The sequence below is a fragment of the Eublepharis macularius genome, chromosome 16 (assembly GCF_028583425.1).
Source record: "Eublepharis macularius isolate TG4126 chromosome 16, MPM_Emac_v1.0, whole genome shotgun sequence".
NCBI lineage: Eukaryota > Metazoa > Chordata > Lepidosauria > Squamata > Eublepharidae > Eublepharis > Eublepharis macularius.
The window spans coordinates 20,723,394-20,748,592 of NC_072805.1; the positions used below are offsets into that span (position 1 = coordinate 20,723,394).

The window sequence follows — 25,199 nt, forward strand, 5'->3', positions numbered from 1 at the left end:
GTGACCTCCAACTGATACACAGAAAAGTGCTCACCTCTCAGGGACTAACTTGCCCGGGGAATACTCACCGTGGTTTCATCTTCATGAAGCACCTGGTCATATCCACTCAGTGCGACACAGAAAATAATCGCGGTGACATCCTCAAAACAGTGGATCCATTTCTTACGTTCTGACCTCTGACCTCCAACGTCAAACAGCCTGTAAAAGAAACGGGAATGGTTTTTCATTGTGGCTCGGATCCAAGGAATGCCTTCCAATGTGGAATTGTCCAGTGACAGACCAATGTGTGGATACAGTCTGAGCTTTTTGCTGAGGGAGAAAAATCTATCTCCGTGTAATTTAGTTTAGTTTAGTTTATTCGGTGTTTAACCCGCCCTCCCCACAAGTGGGCTCAGGATGGGGTACAACAGTCATAAAATACAATTACATAGCAGATTCTACAATAAAATTCAGCAATTGAAATTATATATATACACACAAACCTGAAATAGTTGGCTACACATTCCTGCCCCCAGCATACAAAGAGGAGGTAGACGGACACACGAGCTGTACTCAAATACTGGAGACCAGTGGGAGGTTCAATGATGGTCCTGACACTCCTCAACATCTCCTAATACCTCAACATCTCCTAATACCTCAACATCTCCTTCTATGCCAGAGGCCGTATATTTGGCTATGTTTTTGGTCTCCTACAGTTTGTGCTTTCTTCATCAAAAGTTTCAAAGGGAACTTTCATCTATATAACCTTTTTTACATTTCATTTATGAGTTAAAAACTGCAGTTCTTTCCTCTTTTTAATGGATATTGTTGATAAACTGAAAAGAGCCTTCAGTCATTAAATCTGGGTTAACTCGAATAGTTTAAATTATCTTATTTCTAATTGTAACATCACAGAACTCAACAATTATGTCTTTTGGTAATTTGTATAGTCTTGCGTATTTGTTATTGATCTGAAATGTATCTACATCCTCCATATTCTGATCCTAATCAAAAAATGAATATTTTAAATTAATCCTTAAACCATTCCCTTCTGTTTCCTCAGTCGAACCTTATTCAAAGATTGGTCTTTCTGACCTAATTTTCCATACCTTCCAACGTTTCTGACAGAATCATCCCCTTCTTCTGTGTACTAGTTTTTCCTCAGAGCCAAAAAGCACTTTCTAGTTTTTCCAGAAGCACTTTACAATCTTGCTACTTTATCTGCCATTACTTTCTGCTGATTGTAACCTCTTTTACTATCTCTTTTTCAATACTTTGTAATTTCTGTTCTAACTCTTCAAAGTGCTGCTTCATCTACTTTGTTAAACATCCATTTCTGAACTTCTTTAAAACCTTCTCTGATCCCCCAAATGTCATATAGTTTTTGTTTTTCTTCCAAAATTGGCATAATTTCTCCCTTAATAGCAGCTTTTTTCTTTGTGTATCTAGTGATCGTTCCCCCATGAGAGAAAAAAAAAAGTTCTAGCACCTGTCTTATTGTTCAAGGGAAGCCATTCAACTTCCTAATTAGTGACAAAATGGTAGACTGTATCATGACTTTGTACCAACACATATTGATTATTCTCTCCTATAAGGTAGTTAGAACAGTCACTGCTGGGTATAGAACTTTTTCAGTGTCTGCTCCTCTTTTATGAAATAGCTTTCCTGAAGTTGTTAGGGAGTTGTTTTGTTGATTCTGCAAATTTTGCAAGGCAGAATTATTCAGGAGGGCTTTTGACAATGACACCTAATTTTAAATTACTTGTATTTGTTAGTGTTTATGGATTTATCCTGTATTTATTATCATTGTGACCTGCCTTGAGTCTGGTTTTGGACAATGGCGATAGGAAAACATACTACAAACGAACAAACGAACGAACGAACGAACGAACGAACGAACGAGCGAGCGAGCGAGCAAGCAAGCAAGCAAGCAAGCAAGCAAGCAAGCAAACAAACAAACAAACAAACAGTGATTAAGTTTAAGTGGGATGCTGAATATTTGCAACGTTAAACAAATAAGTTTAAATTGGGTCTTAGAGAGTTAAAATTAAGAGGTGCTAAAACAGGGCCTTCTTTGCAGTGATACCATTATGGAAAGCCCTAGAGAGGTCAGTCAAGCCCCTTACTGTTCAAGCTTAGGTTTCCTGTGACAGACTTTTAACATTTACCATATGTTTAAATTTGGATCTTTAAAAAAAGAGTTAGTGCAATTGTTTGATTTGAGCGGTTGATTGTGCTTACTCTCTTTAGATGAACTCCTCAGCCATAAAAGGTCACTGGATAATTTTGCACCACTTTCTCAGACTAAGCTATCTCATAGAGTTGATGATAAAAAGGGAGTCAGAGAATATTATGCACACTGTCTCAAGTTTCTTGGAGAAAGAGCATGATGAACAATTGATTAGACAAACAGAGGGACTGCTGTGCAACAAAGCTGTGCGATCTTAACAGTTGCATTTTTGCATTGTACTAACCTGAAGTGGAGGTTTTTGAACGTGAAATGGGTTTCTACAATGCCAGTTGTTTTGACCCTGGTTCGAAGGATATCTTGCTCTGTTGGCTGGTAGTCAGAAGCTCCAATTCGATCTAAGCTGTCTAAGTAGCTGTGGAAATGGAAATATTAAGAAGCATGAGGCAAAAAATAGACAAAATATTTTTCAGGGCTATTGATACTTCAGGGAAAAACACAAGACACATTTTCTTTAGATTTAAAAAAAATCAGAAGAAAGCAATTATACACAGTTTGTACTATTATTGCTATAATTTAGGAGGCTCAAGAAAAAAATCAAAATGGGTAGGGGAAATAAAAGAACAGGATATTCCCTTCTCCCCATTATAGGACTGGAGGAACTGGTGCTCAGAATTCTGCATAGCCACAAAGCTCACTGGTTAATCTGGAGGCAATCACTCACAGACTGAGCTACCTCGCAGGGCTGTTATGAGGTTAAAATGGAAGAGGAGAGAACCAAGTAAGCTGCTCTGACCTTCCATAAGGAAGGGAGGGGTTAAAATGTTATAGACAGCTTAAGCTCAAAGGAGACAGAAGCGCCAAGTAATTCCAAATGCTAATGGAAACTGCCAAGTTTTTTCAGATTTCTGGAAGTCTAGGAGGGATGCAGCAAAGATCTCCCTTGAGAAGTCTGAAAAGGCCTGTTTTACATATCCACTTCAGGCTGGGGTCATTTTGTAGAAAAAGAGCTGCAGGAACTCATTAGCATAACTCATTAGCATATGCCACGCCCCCTTGCCACCACCGGAAGTGTCATTAGCATAACTGATTTGCATATGTCACACACCCCTGGCCTCACATATACTGGCTGTTTTGGACCCAATCCTGGCCATTCAGGGCCGAAATTAGACCCAAAATGGCAAAAAGGGGCTGAAAATGGCTGAAAAGGGACCTAAAATGGTCAGAATTGGGCCACTGCTGAGTGGAAGAGTGATCCACCACCCGTCAGAGGCCTGATTCTGGCCGTTCTGGGACCAATCCTGGCTGTTTTAGGACCAATCCTGGCCATTTTGGGCCCAATCCAGGCCAAAATTGGCCCCAAATGGCCAAAAATCAGGTGGGCGGGGCCACCTGACATGTGACCTCTTTGGAGAACTACTGGAACTGCGTTCCTGCGTGTTCCCCCTCAAAATGAGCCCTGCATCTCAGGCTGGGGACTGGGGGGAGAGAAGGAGACCTCAGACATTGATCTGAGTGTCTATATACATACAGACGGGAAAGGGTGACTGCAGTCCTTGCAAGATTAGGCTAAGCGGTCTTTATATCTAACCCCTGGTCAGCTCAAAACATATTCAGAACAGGCCAGCCTTGGCAATGAATATAGGGATTGTAAAGATTAAAGAAAACCTGTTTTGTAGACATTAAAAACTTGGGCGGGGGGTTAAACTCCCTCCAAAGTATTAATTGCATCACAAGAAGTCCAGTCTGGAGCTTGGGCAGCATTCCGATTGCTCCACCAACCCCAAATGGTACTCACTGTGGTGGCACCAGCCATAAACAGTGGGGGCGAAGTTAAATTGGACCCAGAATGGAAATGGAATTGGTGGGAGAACAGGAACTTCGTGTCCCCTGAAAGTTCTCACAGTGGTCCCTCTTAGGGTTGCCAGCTCCAAGTTGGGAAATTCCTGGAAATCTGGCGGGTGAAACCTTGAGAAACCTGGAGAAAGTGGGGTTTGGGGAGGGAAACGACCTTGGCATGGCATAATTCCAGAGAGTCCGCCCCACAAAGTAACCATTTTCTCCAGATGAACTGATCCCTGTGGCCTGGAGACCAGTTGTAATTCCAGGCGATCTCCAGCCACTACCTGGAGGCTGGCAACCCTAGTCCCTCTTGTTCTATGCTATTTCAAAAACTGGTAATGCTACAACAATAGGAATTTATTTACAATGGCTCATCTGCTGCTGATGGATAGTAAAGACCTTTGAGGATAGTAAAGATGTTTGCCACTCGAATGTTATTCTCAAAAGCTGCAAGCCCACCAAACAGGCTTAACGCAAGTCAATGGGACTGAAGCTGCCTGTTTGTAAGTGTGCAGATGGCTCAATCCAGAACCTGGCATGCGTTCTTTATAGAGGACAGGCTGCTGCAAAGGAAATGAATACAGCGGGCAAAAAAGCCTTCAGCACAGTGTAATGGTCGTTGTGTGCACACATATATAGCCGCATGGATCATAATGTGACCCTTGGTGGGAGAAGAAGAGTGTTGTAGTCTGTGAAAGGTTAGAGGGTACAGGGTTATATCCCAGGGAGCTTATTTTAGTCCCTTCCAATTTAAGCTGCATTTGTTACTGGCAAGAGGAGAGGAGAGATGACAAGAAAAGGTTCCCTGTGGAATCCACACTGTGACTTCTCAAGACGGCAAGCAGTCTGCAATTATTCTCAAGCCTTCATTTGGCAAATCCTAGTCTCGGAGGGGGGGGGAAAGTTCACATTCCAGACTCCAGTGCTTTGGGAAAAGATGGCCTAAAGGGCATGTAACTTCTGCTTACATCCTGGAACGAGAATGAAGGATCCCTCAAATGAAAAGTCTGGATGCACAAAACACTTTGATTGTCTGATCTCCTCATTTCAAGGCAACAGTGCCCTCCTGGATTCAAAGAACAAGCTCTAGGCAAGGCCAAAAAGCCTGCTTCTTGGCTTCGTTGGAGCCCGTTTCTGTTTCCCTCTGCTTATTTGTTTTCATTATTCATTTTCAACAAAGAGTTGTAAAAGTGACGTCACCTGAGGAAATGTGCAAGGCCTATGTGGACATCCTTCTCTCGTGCCTTTTGCTGAGCATTTAAAAAACATCTATAACCATAACATATAGTTATGGAGGCTTCCTTAAAAACCTGACACTGGGCAGGGAATCTTTGACCAAGGGTGCAAGAGTTTATCTTGGACATCAGACTCCTGGTTCTGATTCCTTACAGACATAACCATTCATTTTCCATTTACAAACAGCTGCCATCTTTTATTATTGACGAAGGGAGGAGGGTCTTTTTGAAAGAAGTCAGTGTCCTAGTTTTGGTTGTGTTACTAGTCTTGGGGACCCCAACATTTTTGACCTGTGGGCACATTTTGAGAGTGGGTGGTAAGCACCAACTGAAAATGGCTGCCACAGGAGGTCATAGGAAGGGGAAATTTACATATAGGAATGAAATCCACACAAAACCTGAATCTGTAGTCCTATGTCTTCCCAGACACCCTGACAATTCCACAGAAATTTGAGATATGGTGCCTCTCTTTTCTTAAATGTTTTGTTTTGCAATGGAATATAATTTTCTGAGTCATTCGGTTTTAGAAGGCAAAAGAGGGAAAAAACTCAGACGCAGTTCATTGCTAAAGGCAAAATGCTATCTCTTGGGGTATAGGAAGAAGACACGTTGGCTGTAATACAGAAAAAAGGAGACAAACCTATAAGCAGGGCTTTTTTTCTGGGAAAAGTGGTGGAACTCAGGACTGCACAAGGATGTCACTTTGGGTCAGCTGGAACAAGGGCGGAGTTTTTAAAAGTTTAAATCTCCCTCCGCGAAAATGGTCACAAGGCCGGTGGCCCCGCCCCCTGATCTCCAGACAGAGGGGAATTTAGATTGCCCCCTGATCTCTCTGTCTGGAGATCAGGGGGTGGGGCCACCGGCCATGTGACCATTTTCAAGAGGTGCTGGAACTCTGTTCCACCACGTTCCAGCTGAAAAAAAGCCCTGCCTATAAGGAACATTCTTCCTGGAAATCTTAGGTTCATTCTATTTTCCATGTTTTTTTTAGGCAGGAGGTAGACAATAGCTTTAAAAGGGGCTCAAAAGTGGAATAAGAGGGCTCACTGAAAGTGGTGAATTCCCATGTTTCTTCAACCTCTCTCGCTCCTTTGGACAAACAGGTTTTTGAAGTACTACAAAACCTCGTGAAACCTATTTTCCAGGGGTGATCATGGGACAAGAGAACATATCAATGGCAATGAAACCTCTTCGGCTCTGTTTATTTATTTATTTGATTTTATTTATATCCCACCCTCGCCACGAATGGGCTCAGGGCAGTCCACATCATCATAAAATACAATAAATTAGTCATCAGCTATAAAATCAATAATGTTCTTAAAATTATCACTAAAACAATCCAGGCTCCATTATACATAGGCTATTTTAGATAAATAATCAAAAACCTGCATAGGCCATAGCATGTGGGCAGAGCACATGGCCAAGGGCAGTCACAGAAAACTGTTATCTGTCTACAGCCTACACTTCTCAAACACATAAAACTTGTGTTGTTATACTTAGGAATTTTTAGTATTCATCAAGATGAGTAGCCGTGTTACTCTGTCTGTAGCCGTCGAAAAGAGCAAGAGTTCAGTAGCACCTACAAGACTAACAAAATCTGTGCACAGCTACATTGGAAGAAGTGAGCTGTGACTCACAAAAGCTCCTACCCTACAACAAATTTTGTTAGTCTTATACAGGGCTTTTTTCAGCTGGAATGTGGTGGAACGGAGTTCTGGCACCTCTTGAAAATGGTCACATGGCCAGTGGCCCCGCCCCCTGATCTGCAGACAGAGGGGAGTTGAGATTGCAATCTAAACTCTCCTCTGTCTGGAGATCAGGGGGCGGGACCACCGGCCATGTGACCATTTTCTCTGAGGGCGATTTAAACTTTAAAACTCCCCCCTTGTTCCAGCTGACCCAAAGTGCGGTCCTGAGTTCCACCACTGAGAGCAGAACCACAAGTGACAAAAGGCACAGACTGGATACTTGTCTGCTTCCCTCAAGTTTTGATGGGAAATGTAGGCATCCTGGTCTCGCAGCTTGGCTCTCTGACTGCTGTCCAATGGACTTTTCAACTGTCACTTGTCCAACATTCCGCCAAGCTGCCTACATTTCCCATCAAAACTTGAGGGAAGCTGACAAGTGTCCAACCTGTGCCTTTTGTCACTTGTGGTTCTGCTCTGAGTTCCACCACCTCTTTTTCCAGAAAAAAAGCCCTGGTCTTATAGATGCTACTGGACTCTTGCTCTTTTCAACTTTTAGTATAATTATACCTGCTATGAATGTACGCTCCATGCATCTGATGAGATGAGCTCTGACACATGGAAGTTTATGCTGGAATAAATGTTGTTAGTCCTGAAAGTGCCACTGGTCTTCAGCTTAATTTTGTTTGTCGGGTGCATGTCTGCCTGAACACCAATGCGCTAAACAGAGAGGCTTTCCAAAGGGAGAGCAAGCATGACTAACACAACAAGAGCTGCATGAATTTGTTGACAAGCACAATGGCATAATCTTTGGATAGTCCAGCCCAAATGTGGTGTGTGTGCGATACAAACCAAGCTAGCAGTTTGTCAGGCAATTTTGGTACCGTTGGCTCCCTACGGAGACATTTGGGCTGAACTATCCAAAGATTATGCCATTGTGCTTCTCAACAAATTAATCCAGCTTCTTGGAAGAAACGGGAGAACAATGGGGAAGTGTAATAAGGAGTTACCTTTGAAACCTTTCATTGATTGTCGGGTACACCTCAGATGTAATGAAAATTGTAACCTTATTTATTGTGTGTTATATTCTTGAGACACTGTAATGATTTCTGACAGTTTGTAATTATTGATGGTAAAATTGTGGATTATTTATTTGAAGCACTGAGCACTTTATACACTGAAGGATATACATTTTGATACTGTAATTGAGAGAACTCTTGTTGATGTGCCTCAACACCAAACCAATGACACCCATGAGTGAATGATGTATTTTCACAATCAGACATTCTTGACCTTCCCTGGATGGAGCTCATCCTATGAATTGCCACGACCTTGGGAAGCTAGCTTAGTTGACCACCAGACATGGTAAGAGAAGACACCGGTGTTAGAATTTGGCGTCCCAGGTCACTCAGGCAATTTTAAAGCAAGTTTGGAGTACTTATGACAGTGAAAGTGGGCTTGGAAGTTATGTGGGAAAGCATGATGAATCTGAAAAGCTGGGGGTTGGATTTCCAGTAGCCAGTTGGAAATACTCCACGTTTCCCCAGATAGGGTCCTCTGAAACAAAAGGGGGTTTGCTTCACTTGATTCTTTTGATTGCTGGTCACAAGCTCTCAGCAACCTACAGGGATCTGACCTCCTTGTTCCCTGATCTGGTTATTAGCCCCCTTTTATCTCCCCCTCTTGCCACGCCTCCTCAATGGGTGGTCCCAGAGTCCTCCTGGCCAATGGGATCCTTTGAGGGTTTGGGCCAGTCCTTCTCACTCCCGGGGCTCAGGTTCCTCCTCCCTGTTCCTTCCCGTACTCCAGGGCCTTGTGGCAGGCCCTCCTGCCACTTGGTCAGTAGGATACACCCTGGCTCCCCATCCTGATGGCAGCTAGCCAGTGGCCCCACAAAGGCCTGTGGCCGGCCTCCCAGCCATCTAGTGTCCTCTGCCATGTCCTTCCTATTGGCTGGGTCAACCTGAGTGCCCATTCCATTGGCTGCTGGGACAGGCAGGAGCAGCCCAGATGTCAGCAAGGTTGGAGGAGCTCCATTGATGGAAGCCAGTGGAGACAGCAGCAGGATGAAAACCAAGTGCAGTATGTCTGGAGCCGAACACCAGTGAACATACCTCATGCTAAGTGGGCATTATATTACCCAAACCTCTGCTCATCAGATCAGATCAGGAAAGGAAAGTGAAGAAAAGAAACACTGGCTTCCAAGATTGTGGTATTTTCTGGCTAGTGCGATATCTCCAGGCATTTCTCACTTCTCAGCTTATTGCTGAGGGAGACATTTGTCCTTTCCACCTCCTTGGGCAACACCTGAGATGTCATTAAAGTATCTTCGAAGCAAGCTGCATTGATTGCATTCTGGGACTATGCAAAACTCTCTGAAATGATGGACCAAGTTATGTTGTACGAGACAACTGGGAGAACTTGTGCCTAGTGAGAATCTCAGCCACGTCCTTAGATTTAAAAACAAATGTTGTTGATTCAGGGGAACAAAATGGACTTGCTATGGCTTGAGGTGGAATGTTTATCTACTGCAGGTCTGCTTCGCTTTTCATGACCCCTTCCAAACCGGCTCTCAGAGAAGCTTACTGCAATTAAAAACAAATACAAATATTAATCTAAATATAATTTCTGAAAACCATGGGTCTCGGTGTGGTGGCACAGTGCCTGACAACAAAACTCTTTTACCCCTGAGGGCTTCGCTGAATATAATTGGGAACTGGGAAGTAGGGTACTGTCGGGAAGAACTGAATCCACGTAGACTCCTGCCCCTTCACCTCCAGCCAGCCAGCCACCTGCCTCCTGCTCACCACCTCCCTCCAGGTGCCAGAAGCGACCCTGTCCTCTTTAAGTCCTCACTCCCTCATACCTGTTTAAAATCAAAGCAGCAAACTGCTCAGGCCAGTTCCCAAACAGGCTACCATGCCCAGTTGCCAAGGCAACCCAAGATGGCGACCAGACCTCATGAGAAGATTAATCTCAAAGATGCTCAGGAAGACATAAATGACGTGCATTCCTTCCCACACTGTTTTTAAACAATGTTAACAAACAGAAGACGTCGGGAAGACGAAACATCAGGAACAAACCGGATCTGCGAGTTGGGCATCAGGGCTCTGGTGGAGCCTTCTCTGTGCTTTAGTTTAACTTTCAACCACAAGGCTTGAGTTCATGGACTTTATTACCTTTATTGATGTTAAGAAATACAATATAGGCATTTAAATTTACTTGTTCATAATTTACCTTTGTGTTTGTTCACTTTATTAATAACCTTGAAAGTGATTGTTCATAATTTGAGCCACCCACTGATGTGGTTACACTGTTTGTATTACTATACTGTTTTTAAACAAAGCAGGGACTGTGAAGAGGTAAAAAGGATTCTCTCCTTTCACTCTTGGGTGGGAGTTGTTGCAGCAGCAGTAAGAAATGGGGTGATGATTAGAGTTGCCAAACACCACACAGGACTTGGAAATTTTCTGAAATAAGCGATTTCCATACTACAGAGATCAGTTCCCCTTCAGAAAACAATTGCTCTGGAGGGTGGACACTATAGAATTATACCTAGGGTTGCCAGGTACTGTTACCCTCCTGGCAGGGAAGAAGACCCTGGGTAATAACCAGTGTGAAAATCTTCACCTGACACAAATGTCCAGGCTTGCCGTGGATGCCGCTGGGCGGGGTGCCATCGTGCCTGGCTCCAACTTCAGGGGGGCACCAGGGATACTGCAGGACCCTGCTCTGTGGAAGGAAGGGTGGTATGCCTCACCCTGGCTCCCTCTCAGGGCCAACCTACACATGACAAATGACACTTGAACGGCAAGTGTATTTCTCCCTGTTCACTTGCCCTCCACTCAATCCACTTGCCGTTCAAGTGTCATTCGTCATGTGTAGCTTGGCCCTCAGTCCACTCATTGGCCTGCTCAACCTGACTCCATTACCACTCTTCCTCTCCTCCATCTCCTCCTCCATTAACTTGCCTCCTCACTCTCACTTCTCTCCACTCCTACACAACCCACCATAAACACTCTCCGGGGCCAGCTTTTATAGGGATCCCTTCACCTTCTCCCGCCCTTCCTTCCCAGCTCCTTCCCTCTCCTGATGCTGCCCAGCTGTGTCTGCCCTCAGGTGTTCCTACCCTTTCACTAACTCCTCCTGGCCTTCCTTGCCTCTCTAGCAGGGTGGGGTTAAATGTGAATGTGTCCCAGCTGAGGCTTCCCCCAGGTGTGCCTCCCTTTCTTCCTCCTTCCTTCTCCCTCAGACTTTCCTGCAGGACAGGGCTGGCAAGGCCTTTCCAGGTGATGCCCCTTGGCTGTCTCTGCCTCTGCTCACGAGGTGCTGCCTCGGCCGGTGTCTGGGCTACCTGTCCATTGGGGCTGGGTGTGGCTGCACTTCCCTGGCTTTGCTCATGAGGTGTGGCTGCACTTCCCTGGCTGTGCTCACGAGGTGCCATCCCGGTAGGTGCCTGTACTGCCTGTCCATTGGGGCTGGGCGTGGCTGCACTCCCCTGGCTGGCTTCCCCCTCTGGCTCTCCCCCCCCACACTTGCTGCTGGCTGGAGATGTGTTGCCCTCTCTGGAGCCTCGGGGCCTCCTGAATCTGCTGCTGGGGTGCCGTCGCCCCTCCAGTAAGGGGGCTGTGACAAGTCCGGGGTGCTCGGACTGCTCAACCCCAGACAGCAATGACGTCTGGAAGTGACATCACCATTCTTCCCCACTGGGAGTGCTCCTTTCGCGTGCTTGCCTGCCAGTGGTGGGCAATTACCAGGAGGCTTGCAATCTCCTGCCGAGGCCGGCACTGGCAAGCAACGGGCCAAACTGCCGGGAATTTGCCTGCCATTGGTGGGCACCTGGGAAGCCTAATTATACCTTACCAAGGTTCCTCCTTTGCCATACTCTCTCCAGCTTCACCCCAAATCTGCAGGATTTTCCCAACTAGGAGTGGGCAACCCTAGTGGTGATGCTGGCAAAACGCCTGGCATCACTTTCTTACTAGATACTACCAACCAGATGCAGAGCGGCAACATCCAGTTGGGCATTATCATTCTGATGTGAAATACGGATTTCGTATTTAAAATTTAGTTGCAAAGTTTCAGATTTGCAAACTGAAACTTCCCAGAACTTCAAACTTTTAACAAAAATCTATTTAGAGGAAACATTTTTGCATGCAAAGGAAGATAAAATGCATTATGACTGTGAGGAATGCTACAGGAATGTTTGCATAAAGTGGCATGCAGACAGCTTGCAGCTCTGAGCTGGACACAAGCCAGAAATTAATGTGCGAGAAGTTATAATATTCTGGCAGGAAGTCAGTATTGCTCAGAACTGGCCAGGGGCACCACCGGTCCGTGCCCCAATGAGATCTTCTGCAGTTAACTTTTCAAGTGAACCAAGATAAAAATGTTGCATGAGAGAGAAGGAGAGAAAAGGAGAGAGGATCTTTTCAGACAGGTGTCTCCACTGGGCTGGCAGAACTGAAGAACTAAAGGGTGAATTGTTGCCAAGTTTGGCCCAAAGCATAGCAACTGAGAGTCCGGTCTATGCATGCCACAGAATGAGGTGGGAGAGTGCCACGAGACTGCGGCCGTGGTGGCCATTAGTTTTCAAAAAGCATTCCAAAAAATTTGCAGAAGGTAGGTCTACTCATTGCGATTAGCCACAATCCTCGCTTCACCGTACTAAGGCCATGGAACCCCGTCTACGAAATGCTAGAGGCAGATAGCAGGAGTTGGCGTGGCTGCTGGATTTCCTCAAGGTTTTTGGAAACACAGCTCTGGACAAGATTGACGTGGGGCTGATTCAGCAACACAAAATCATTATGTTCTCTGTACTCTGTGATTTACAAAGCTCCAGGTAGGCAGTGCCTTTTCATACGGAGGCCCAGCTGGCTGGCTGTCACCTCTCGCTGCTGTTTGCAATTACCCTAATCAGAATCCTGTGGTTCAATAATGTGTTTCTAGCAGTTGGAGGAGCCTTTTCAGGTGCGCAGTTTAATGTGAAGGGGAAAAAAACTGGCGGAAAGCCGGTCCTCCAATCGCAACGCTGGATTTGTGAGAAAAGGCATGCAAAAGGAACATGAAATCAAGAGCCCTTGGAACTGAGAGGATTGGGTTGGTCAGGGCTGACTCTAAACTAAAATAGATTTGCACCTGACGAAGAGAGCTGTGGTTCTCGAAAGCTTATGCCACAATAAAGTTGGTTAGTTTTAAAGGTGCTACTGCACTCTTTACTATTTTGCAACTAACACGGCTAACTCCTCTGGATCTAAACTAAAAGGCATTCCAGGTATGAATTATATTACACGTGGGAGATCTGCAAAAAATGGCAGGGGGCATCTCATTTTCCTTTCTCCCAATACTTCCTCTTTCCCTTCCCTGAAATCCCCCATAGCATCTTCCCTTTCCCTTCTTCCTTCTTTCCTTTCCACCCACCCAGCCACCAGCCTCCCCCATCTTCACTTGTATTTATTATTTCATTTATACCTTGCCTTTTTCCCCAATGATGACCCAAAGTGGCTCACATCATTCTCTTCTCTCTTCACAACAACCCTGTCAGGTACTTTAGGCTGAGAAAGTGTGACTGGCCCAAGGTCACCCAGTGAGCTTCCATGGCAGAGCGGGGATTCGAACCTGGGTCCCCCAGATCCTAGTCTGAATCTCTAACCACTACACCACATTGGCTTTCGTGGGGTGGCTGCTGATGAATAGTAGCAAGCAGCTGGGCCCGGGTGAGTCATGGAAGTCACTGGTAGCAAGTAGCCATGTTGCTCTGGACCTGGCCCCAATCAGTCCTCCCTCAAAAACCAGAACAGGTCTGGTAACAGCAGAAGATCGCATTTTCTCGCGCGAGATTTGCGCAAATTGCGCAAATCTCGCATGAGAAAACACGATCTTCCATGTTTCCCCCCCGCAATATTCCGGGTTGTTACGAGCAGCGGGGAGCCATGTGGAAACAGCCCAGGCTTCCCATCTGAAAGCTATGCTTTTGAGAGAAAGCCATGTCTAGCATCACAGTTACAAGTATGTGCAACTCTGTTTTACTAGTGTAATGAATTCTGATCTTTCTATGCTGAATAAAGAAATGAGAGAAATGAGAGGAACATAAATCCAAAATGGTTTCATTATTTAAAAATGAAACGTGTTGATAAACAGGTCAATCAAGATAATTCAAGGTTGGAAGCAGACCTGAGATTTTGTTTACCCCGTTTATACTCGGGAAGGTATAATATTAAACGTTTATCTTATTTTGTCTGAAATGGAAGATTTCCTTCGAAATACATTTAAAGCAGGCTAGGATAAGAAGTTGAAAATGCATGTCAAAGATTCCAGATGGGAAATTATATTTGTACATAGGCCAGCATCGTCACAACGTAATAATTTGAAAGAAAAATTGTATGATATGCATGGTATACATCATCTCACTGCGTAAGTAAAATTTATCACTGCTTGCAATGTCGGAGATGTTCAAAAGGCAATTTAATTCACATCTGGTGGGAACATCCACCTATCCATAAATTCTGAAATATAATTCTGCATGTGGTTGGATTGATGGTCGGTTATATAATGTATCTAGAGTCATTCCACATTTTACTGGGACCATTGCCCAGATCAGTGAAAAACCCAACGTTCCGTGCAGTCCTAAGAAGAGCGACTCCTTTCCAAACCCACCGAAATCAATGAGCTTAGAAAGGCATCACTCTTTTTAGGATGACACAGGTTATGCATTAATTTGGAACGCATTTCCTGCTGCAAAAGTGTTAATGGCTGGAGATTTTCAGAACCACATTTGTTTTTAACTTGAGATGCCAAGTCACGGGACCGTTGTGGAGATGTTTACCGTTAAGGGCCTGGTGCACAAGCAGCATGAGATTTCTTATAAAAAATCATACTTGATTGTGTGGAAACCTTTTGTGGAATTTGTAACATGCCATTATCATGTGCGTTATGTGCTGCCAAGTCGCCTCTGACCTATGGCGACCCGATGAATGAAAGACCTCCAAAACGTCCTATCATTAACAGACTTGCTCAGATCCTGCAAACTGGAGGACGTGGCTTCTTTTATTGAGTCAAGCCATCTTGTTTTAGGTCTTCCTCTTTTCCTACTGCCTTCTACTTTTCCTAGCATTATTGACTTTTCCAGAGACTCTTATCTTCTCATGATGTGACCAAAGGACAATAATCTCCGTTTTGTCATTTTAGATTCTAGGGGGAATTCAGGCTTGATTTGATCTAGTACCCATATTTGTTTTTTTTGGCTCTCCACGGTAGCCGCAAAACTCTCCTCCAGCACCACATTTCAAATGAATCAATTTTCTTCCTGTCAGCTTATGATAATGGTCCTGACAGGCCATTATCACAAAAAAAAACCCAAATCTTTGGACTTTATATTGTCAAAAGATTTGAATCTGGTAATGTTTTGGCAGTTTTAATACAGGAATGCAGAGTCTTATTGAACCTGTAAGCATGTCTGGATTTTCAAAACATGTAGCAGACGCCATCACAAAATGGCTGCTATTGAAAGGTTCTGGCCAACTGCAAAATGGCTGTCATAGGAGCTGGGGCCAATCATACAATTTTAGGAGGCTCCAACCCAAACATCAGCCTACGGTGGAGGCAGCTGTTTCTGAACAGGTTTCTGAATAGGCTCTCCCCTGAAGATGCAAACTCCTGAAGCATTTCATCCTGATTCAGTGAAGTGGGGGAAATCTAGGATTGGTGCTTTGATTTCGGGAAGTGCAATGGGAAACACAGAGGCAGGCAGCACGCCACACATGGACTCATCAATGTTTTAATATATTTTATATGAAATATTAATAATTTAATATATTATAATTTAATATATAAAGAGGAAGATTGGTCTATTCCAAATTCAAAATGTGATCGTAAATTGCCTCTGGGCAGGGTATTTTGAAGCTTTTGACACTGATAGCATGACAGAAACAAATAGAAACAATGTGCCGTGCAATTCTCACCACATCTTTAGCAAGTCTGTGAAGACAGTTCAGAGCTTTCCCTCTTCTCAGCTGGCAAGACAGTGACTTGTTAGGACTAACCCCAATCCAAGCACAGTTGGCTTTCTGTTAGGCCACACCCAGTTCTTTTTTCTAGTCTAAGGGCCAAGCTACAAGTGACGAATGCCACAGGTTGGACACTTGTCAGCTTCCCTCAAGTTTGGATGGGAAATGTAGGCAGCTTGGCGGAATGTTGGACAAGTGACAGTTGAAAAGTCCATTGGACAGCAGTCGGAGAGCCAAGCTGCAAGACCAGGATGCCTATATTTCCCATCAAAACTTGAGGGAAGCTGACAAGTGTCCAACCTGTGTCATTCATCACTTGTAGCTTGGCCCTTAGACTAGAAAAGAGAACTGGGTGTGGCCTAACAGAAAGCCAGCAGTGCTTGGATTGGGGTTAGTCCTAACAAGTCACTATCTTGCCAGCTGAGAAGAGGGAAAACTCTGAACTGTCTTCACAGACTTGTTAAAGATGAGGTGAGAATTGCACGACACATTGTGTCCAACCTGTGGCATTCGTCACTTGTAGTTTGGCCCTAATTCTCTCCAGAAGATTCCTTCTTTTCCTGTGTTTCACTTTCCACATCAATCCCGTGCTGCTGGTGATGTTGGAGAGTGTGCTTTTTTCATCATTTCCATCTTTCTTTGTCGGAACAAACTCCCCTAGCAACCAACTACCTGAAAAAATGGCATTTATTTCCCTTACAGCGACTTGGGCTCATTAGCTAGTCTCTGCTGAATAAAATGCTTTAATGGGTCTCTGGAAATGAGAGTCGGAGGAAGGCAGAAAGACAATCAGAGAAAGAAATGGTCTTGTTGGGTCTGCTTCGGTTGTAACCAAGATAACTTTGTGCAACTCAATGCCAAGGCACTCTTGATGTCTTGGGCTGGGAACAGAGGACAGTATTTCAGAGACTTGAAGATGGCCTGCTTTAGAGAATGGCTCTACTCTGCTCTGGTTAGACCTCACCTAGAGTATTGTGTTTAGTTCTGGGCATCATAATTTAAGAAGGATATGGACACGCTGGAACATGTCCAGAGGAGGTCAACAAAGACAGTGAAGGGGTCTGGAGACCAAGTCCTATGAGGAAAGGTGGAAGGAGCTCAGTATGTTTAGTCTGGAGAGGAGACAACTCAGAGGTGATATGATAACCATCTTCAAGTATTTGAAGGACTGTCATATAGAGTTGTTTTCCATTGCCCCAGAAGGTCAGACCAGAACCAATGGGTTGAAATGCAATCAAAAGAGTTTTCGGTTAAACATTTGGAAGAACTTCCTGACAATCAGAGTGGTCCCTCATTGGAACAGGCTTCCTCGGGAGGTGGTGGGCTCTCCTTCTTGGGAGGTTTTTAAGCAGAGGCTAGATGGCTATCTGACAGCAGTGCTGATTCTGTGAACCTGGGCAGATCATGAGAAGGAGGGCAGGAAGGGTTACATCAGTGCTTAGTTCTCGTGGCCCCTTCTTACATGCCCAGGTAAGGCTGATTGCCACCTTGGGGTCAGGTAGCAATTTTCCCCAGGCCAGTTTGGCCAGGGATCCTGATGGTGTTTTTCCATCTTCTGGGCATGGAGCAGGGGTCACTGGGTGTGTGTGGTGGGGAGGGGGGAAGTAGTTGTGAATTTCTTGCATTGTGCAGGGAGTTGGACTAGATGACCTTGGAGGCCCCTTCCAACCCTATGATTCTGTGTGTTCAATGGGGCCTAGGCTCAGTGGTAGAGCATGCAGAAGGTCTTTTTTCCCACCCCCAGTAGCCCAGCTAAAATGATCCAGGAGTGGATGACTTCTGCTTGAGTCCCTGGAAAATTATTGCCTGCCAGATGGACCAATGGTCTAGCTCAGTATGAAGCAGCTTCATGTGTTTGCTGGTGGGGTTGAATGAACCACTCGTCCATAAGCGAGCCAGTGTAGTGGCTTGGCTAGAGTTTCAGACTAGGATCTAGGTGACCCGGGTTCAAATCCCTACTCTGTCACAGACTCACTGGATGACTTCGGGCCAGCCACACACGCTCAGCCTAACCTACCTCTCAAGTTTGTTGTGAGGATTAATCGGAGGGGAGGAAAACTATGTAAGCTGTTTTAGGTCCCGGCTGGGGAAAAAGGAGGGAGATAAATGAAGTAAAATAAAAACAAATACATCTATCCATATAAAAGGGAAAGCGTGTTCCCAACGATGCACTTTTATCCTGGTGCGCCTGTGCATCTTGGCCAATGTGGGTCCCAGAGGGAGCCGCTGCCACAAGATGGCCAGGTGACTCTGCCCGATCCTCTGGAGGGAGCCATGGCAGCTGAACGGCTGGGCGAGCCTGCCTGCCCCTCCGGAGGGAGCCGCTGCTGTGGGACTGTCAGGCAAGCCCACCTGCCCCTCCGGAGGGAGCCGCTGCTGTGGGAAGCCCAGCATTCCTGGGTTTTCTAGAGCCTGTTTTTTTTTTAAAAAAACGGGCTCTGTTGCTAGTAAATAAATACAATAAGTACTACTTCCATTTACCAGAGGGCATGGTTGAGTGGAGGAAGGAGATGCAGTGGGGGGGGGGAGGTGGGGAGTGCATGAAGCTGCTGCAGTTCTTAAAGAGTGTCTTGAAGCATCCAAGGGCAGCAGGGCGCTGATACTATTGGCTCCCAATGGAAAAGGCTACATTAAAAGGGAGCAGGGTCAACCAATGCCCCAACTCCTATTCAACTCTTTTAAATGAATATTGCTCACCCAGGATTTTGCCCAAATAGGAAAGTTTCCTAACTGAGCTGAAAAACTCCGAGGGCAGTTTTGCAAGAGATCTGCTGATATCCGTGTGATCAACTAGGTTTATTAGAGCAGAGGCAGACCTTTGGAAATAAATAAGGTATGCTTTATGTGTATTGATTTCCCACTTGGTATTTGGCACAGACTAAGTGCGCCATTTAGAAAGACCCATGCTCTTTTATGTCAGGTTGTTCCTTTCGGTGTGGGCAGCCAGCAGCAATAAGAGAAGGTTTGCTCTTGCAGATTCATTCCAATACTGATGTTGAATCTGTGAGTACCTGGTAAACATCTGGGGATGTTCTCTTATGACTTGCAGCCCGACTGGAGAAGCGGAGGGCAGTCAAAAGGCAGGGGTACAGTCCATATCTTCAAGTGGTTCACCCTTTCTTCACTCCTCTTCTCTTCCAAGAACCCTGTATCCTGTCCATCTGGGAGGCCACAGGCTAAGAACCCCAGAAGGAATATCCAGGCACTAATTTCCTTTATCTACTATGGTGGCAAAAACTCTCAGTCATTTCCCTCCCATCCATTTATACAATGTTGATTACATGGACCAAGGCCTGCCCTTGGGAGGTTGAATTTAGGAACATCAACTTTTGGAGTTCATCAACATCAATGCTGCATCAGTTATGGCAAAAGGATGTGTTCGTATGAAGCATCTTCAAAACAATGTTGAGCATGGAACATAACATGCATTGCTTGGCCGAGAAGGGGTGTGTGTGGGGGGGAGTGTAGTTCCAAGGGAAAACACATGCTGTGTATACACAATATTCTAAGTTCAGGTCCTGGCTGTTTCAGCTCACAGGATGGTAGCAAGTCTGAGGTCTTGGAGAGTAGCTGCCAGTTGTAGTAGTCAGCACTGGATGATGCGGACACTTGGATGGATCCAGTGATCTGCAGCTACAAGGATTAAGGAACTTTCTCATGTTTCCCTCCCTCTAGCAGTCCTGTCCAACCCCAAGCAGGTTGATTCCTAGGGTTGCAGGACCCACCTGGGCTGATTGGGGGAAGGGGGGCAAATCCTCTGTACTGACAGAAGAGGATTAGGTGCACGGCAACCTGAAAGAAGGCCTTCTTGGTCATGGCATCAAAACTATGAAACTCTCTCCTAGGACCAGGGCTTTTTTTCTGGGAAAAGAGGTGGCGGAATTCAGTTGCCCTCGGAGAAAATGGTCATATGGCTGGTGGCCCTGCCCCCTGATCTCCAGACAGAGGGGAGTTGAGATTGCCCTCCGCACCGCTCAGCGGTGCGGAGGACAATCTCAACTCCCCTCTGTCTGGAGATCAGGGGGCGGGGCCACCAGCCATGTGACCATTTTCAAGAGGTTCCGGAACTCTGTTCCACCGTGTTCCAGCTGAAAAAAAGCCCTGCCTAGGACATTTGTCCCTTCCTTTCTGTCACTGTCTTCTGCCAACAGGTGAAGTCTTCTTTGTCTTGTCTGGTGTTTCGTCAATGATCTCCCCTTCCTGCCTTTTGTTTTAATTACTGTTTTTCTGTGCTTTTACATGTGAATTTGAGTTCTGATTTTAGTTGTGTTCATGAGGTGTTTTTATAATGGTTTTAACTAACAAGAAAGTACCCTATGCTAACAAAACGTGCAGATAAAATTGAAGTCATTGAACGTATGATTATAGAGCGTCCCATATATTACTGAGTTGAGGGCTAGCTTAGTCATCCCTTTACTTAAAAATATGGCACTACCTAATATGAGCGTGCAGGTGACATGGTTATTATCGGAAACAAATTGTTCCATTACTCTTTCTGTGGCAAAATAAAATGGGGTAATAATTAAACATCAGAGACATGATATTAAGAAAGGTGCTTCCCATTTTAATTTTTGCTTAAGGCAATAACCGTATGAACAGCGATAGATAGATAGATAGATAGATAGATAGATAGATAGATAGATAGATAGATAGATAGATAGATAGATAGAGGGGGGAGAGAGAGGGAGAGGGAAAGAGAGAGAGAGAGAGAGAGAGAGAGAGAGAGAGAGAGAGAGAGAGAGAGAGAGAGAGAGCCAAAAGATAGGGTATAAATTTTGTAAAGGAAAAAAAAACCGAAGAGGCAAAAAGTGTGATTTTGACCCCTTCCCACTCCCTACTGCAGCCTCTTGACCTGTGTCCATGCGGGTCCCACAATCCCAGGAATAAAATTTTCCAGTGTTGCAGAGGAAGGGGGAAAGCAGGAAAAATCCACAAACATCAGCACCTTCTGTTGACAGATAGCTGGATCCAACCCAGTACAATGTCTGCAGCTATGAAACCTACCCATCATACTTTCTCTGTTGCCTCTGGTATAGGTACGGAAGCTCAGCTCTTCTTGCTCGGGCAGTGAATTCCTAGGAAGGATTTCCCAAACATTCTTTGCAAAGCCCCATTCCAGAGATTTAGTTTTGTTCCCTGAACTCCCTTGGAGAGAATTATGTTCTTTGCAACATATTCTCCGTTTGCTTGCAAGAAGCTACTTGGTGCAATCATCTGCTGAAACACAGGATACTCACCAATTGATCGACCTCACATACCAGCATATCCCATCCGGACCACAACCAGAATGCAAGCACATTGCAGAAAGTTTCTTGTGGAGCAAATAGCTCTCTTGGGTCTACTCATATCTCCCCACTTTCTGTCTCTGGGATACAGTGGCAAAGATCCAAAGAGCACCAGAAGAAAATACTTGACAAAAAACTGTAACACCAGCAGTTGTCCTCAAGCATCTGGAGGGATTACGAAGCATGCTAGCGATAGCCCAGCATCCCTTGAAGCTGAGATTGTTCGCTAGTCATTACGGGACCACAAAAATTGCACCCACTGTTTCATTTGGATATCAGACGTCAGCTATTTACTAAAATTTATCTGAAAACAGTTTAGGCAGCGTGGGAGCAAACTGTTCATACCCAGGGATAATTAAGCAGCAGCCATTACACAAACAGTGAATCAGAGCTGATGGTCCAAATGGAATTAAATAGACACTGACCAACCATGTCAGCAGCTGATGCAGCATCTCCTATCGATACTTCATTACTTTCATGTCTAATGCAGGACTCTTTATCTTTGCTTCTTTCTCTGCTACATACTATGAATGATGTACAAAGGAAAGGAAAAAAGATCTAGCAGTCAGGACTAGAGATGGGCACGAACCGAAATACGAACCAAAATTAAGCACGAACCAGGCCGGTTTGTGGTTCACGAACCACAGTTCGTCAGATCTGCCACGAACTTTAGGCTGGTTCGTTTGGTTCATTTTTTTGGTTTATCACTGCAGACAGCCTGGTGCCAATCAATCAGTTTCCTAGGCAATAGGGGATGGACTTCCTGTAGACCTTCTGCTGACCTGTAAGTGAACTTCTGCTGGCCCGGAAGTGATGATTTTCTGACCCGGATGTGATGTTTTCACAAACCAAATGAATCGGTTCATGAACCAGGGGCAGGTTTGTGAAAGTTCATGGTTCGTGAAATTTGACGAACCACGAACCACATTGTTCGGTTTTTTTCCAGTTCATGTCCATCTCTAGTCAGGACTGAGTTTTAAATTACACCAGGCTCTAGCCCTGCAGAATGAGGCAGTCTATACCTTAACGGTGATTTAAGAACCAATCATTACTAACTACAGAGGCTGGGTGCAAAAGTCAGACATGAGCTGCAGGATTTCCTCAATTCTTGTGTGGACTGGGGTTGTGGTGTGCATGGAAATGGGGATTTACCTTTCTGTACTACATTGATTTCCCAACCTGAAATGGTCCTAGGAAGGTGCTATTTGTATCATTTGAGAAACTCACATTCTCCTTTGTGGGTTTTCCCAATGGGAACAACAGTCCCTAAAACCATTTCAGGTTGTGAAAATAACACAGGGCTGGTAAAGGCCACAAGCCTGTTTTCCACAGGACCCTGGTCCCAATCCAAACCAGGCACCCTATGCACAAGAATTAAGGAGAATCTGTAACTCACATCTGACTTTTAGTGTTCAGAAAGATGCTTTAAGAAAGGTCTAGGGGCTGTGGACTATTACTACTGCATACAGTATGTAGTATTTGTCACTATATGTATGATCCTGCTATGTAATTTCTGCATTGTTTAATATGTTGTGTTGTTTTAGCTGGTTTCAGACCCTATCCTAATCCTATCACATTGCTTGCTGGATGTACCGTCCCGTTGACTGTATTGATTTATGCACGTACAACCTGCTTTGAGTGAAAAAGGCAGGCTATAAATAGCATAAATAAATAATTATTTAAACAATTCCTGAGTTCCCTGTAACGTTTGAATTGGATTATTTTTTCATATATAAACTGGAGGGTTGGATCTATTACCGTCTTGTCCATTACCGTTTCTTATGCGAATGCTTTATTATTCATGAATGCAATGCATTGGACTACATACGTTTTTAAAGATAGACTTGATTTCTTCCTCAATTTCACAAGAAATTGTATCACTGCTTTAGGAAGCATTTGTGATCCCATGTGATCCAATACGGGGACCCAGAAATGCCTGCCAGGGAAAGACCTTTCCTCGTTAGTCACCTGCTCCAAGGGCTAGCTGGAACTTGACTGGGATCTGGAGTGAGATTGCAGGCCTATCAGCAACATCCCATAAAGAGAAGAGAACTCCTATGAGGAGTTCCTTCAGGGATAGCTGATGAAGATGTGGTAGAGCAGAGGGTCTGCTGGCTTTGTCATTTCACTGCCCCTGAGGACACCTTCCATTTCTTTGCTGGCACTATCAACAACTCTGCCTCGTTTCCTCTGCATCCCTCATTTGGTCTAATCTGATGTGTTAATTTGTGCTACTCTAAGATCCAGAATGCTTGCAATGTAAGAGAGGATTTAGGAATGCCTTTATATGACAAAAACAAGAGACACAAATATTGGACAGTTTTGCATGTCGAGTTCACTGACAATTTACACTTTGTGCACCACCCCTGCCCCCTTTTTAGTCTCTTAAACTCCCCACCTGTGACCCTATCATGCTACAGAAGCTGAAAGCACGATCAGACCCAGTACGAAGCTTCGCGTGGATTAACGGCAAAGGCAAGGGCACCTGCCACTGTTGTCGCCCTCCTCCCTTTCCTTCCCTTCCTCCGTGTTATGTTGTGATTTTAAGAGGATGCAGCCTTAGGAGGGGAATAGCCTTCCTTCCCTCTCTTCCCAACCCTTTCTTTCCTTGTTTCTGCACAGCACAATGAAGCCTGGAACAATGGCGTGGGGTGGGTGGGTCTGGATCGCTCAACGGAAGAAGGGACAGCCAGAGTCCAGTTGTGGGAATGGCGTAATCATACAACCCAGATTGGCAATGGGTCTAGGATAACCGGACAGACTCAACACATATGAGGAACACACAGGGCTTTTTTCAGTTGGAACGCGGTGGAACGGAGTTCTGGAACCACTTGAAAATGGTCACATGGCTGGTGGCCCCGCCCCCTGATCTCCAGACAGTGGGGAGTTTAGATTGCCCTCCGCGCCACTGTGTCTAAACTCCCCTCTGTCTGGAGATCAGGGGGCGGGGCCACCAGCCATGTGACCATTTTCTCCTTGGGAAACCCAGTGAGTTCCACCACCTCTTTTCCCAGAAAAAAGCCCTGGGAACACATAAGTGTGGATGTGGAAAATATCACATCTGATTATCACAGCTGCTTTGTAGACCCAGTTTCTCTGAAATATGGACTGTTTGTACACCTGATCATCAGCATGGTGATCCTTCAGGGATTTTGCCTGGTCAGGTTTAGTACATTTACTTTCAAAGTGGGCTTTAGGGGATTTTTGACTTTTAAGATATGGAATGAGATTCAAGGTTTTTTTTGGAGGATATTCTCTAAAATCCAGCCCCAGTTTTACTGCTACCTTTCCAATACCACTCATGAGCCTTACAGATGGGCGTTCTTCAGAGCCCGATTTGAGGCACTTCCTTCTGCCGTATCGCAGGGTAAATTTGCTCGTGTGCCAATGCATGAACGCCTATGCCCATGCATGACCAACATGGTGGAATCAGTCACTCATGTTTTCTTATTCTGCAAACTATATCAAGAGGAAAGGGCTTGTCTTATACTGCCTCTCTTGTCTAAATTTAACCCCTTGCAGTCCTATCCCGATTTTAGACCAGAAATCTTGCGCAACTTCCTTTTAGAAGACACTCAGAGCTCAGTGACTTATACTGTGGCCAGATTCTCTTCCTTGGCCATTAGCTGAACATTAGCTGAAAATGTGGTATAATTGCTTTTGCCATTTTTTCTTTTATCTTCATTGTTTTTATTTCATCAATTCTTCCAGCACTAATGCTCTGATCTTATTGTTATGCCCTGATGTAATAACTTATTTTTTATCGCAGATTTTTTTTGTTTTACTGGCTTTTGCTGTAATAATAAATGACGGACTGGCAAATCACATTTTATCTTTTCCTTTTGAACCAACTCACCTTAGTAGAGAAAATGAACCTTTATTATAAAGATCGTTGATTTATTATTTTCTCTCCAGCGAATTATTTTTTCTTATTGATACTGGAGTGGATCCAACCCCTATCCTACCACTACACTAAGCCA

The 25,199-nt window shown here is 44.8% G+C and overlaps 1 protein-coding gene across 1 annotated transcript in view; it reads right to left on the reverse strand.

Annotated features, from left to right (window-relative positions):
- Positions 1-25,199, reverse strand: part of LOC129343925 (guanine nucleotide-binding protein G(o) subunit alpha) — a 221,155-nt gene that overhangs the window by 16,346 nt on the left and 179,610 nt on the right. The window contains exons 5-6 of the mRNA XM_055000328.1: positions 2,454-2,582; positions 69-198 (exon numbers count right to left, since the gene is read on the reverse strand). Of these exons, the coding sequence (XP_054856303.1) occupies positions 69-198; positions 2,454-2,582 (259 nt within the window). The remainder of the gene's footprint in view (positions 1-68; positions 199-2,453; positions 2,583-25,199) is intronic.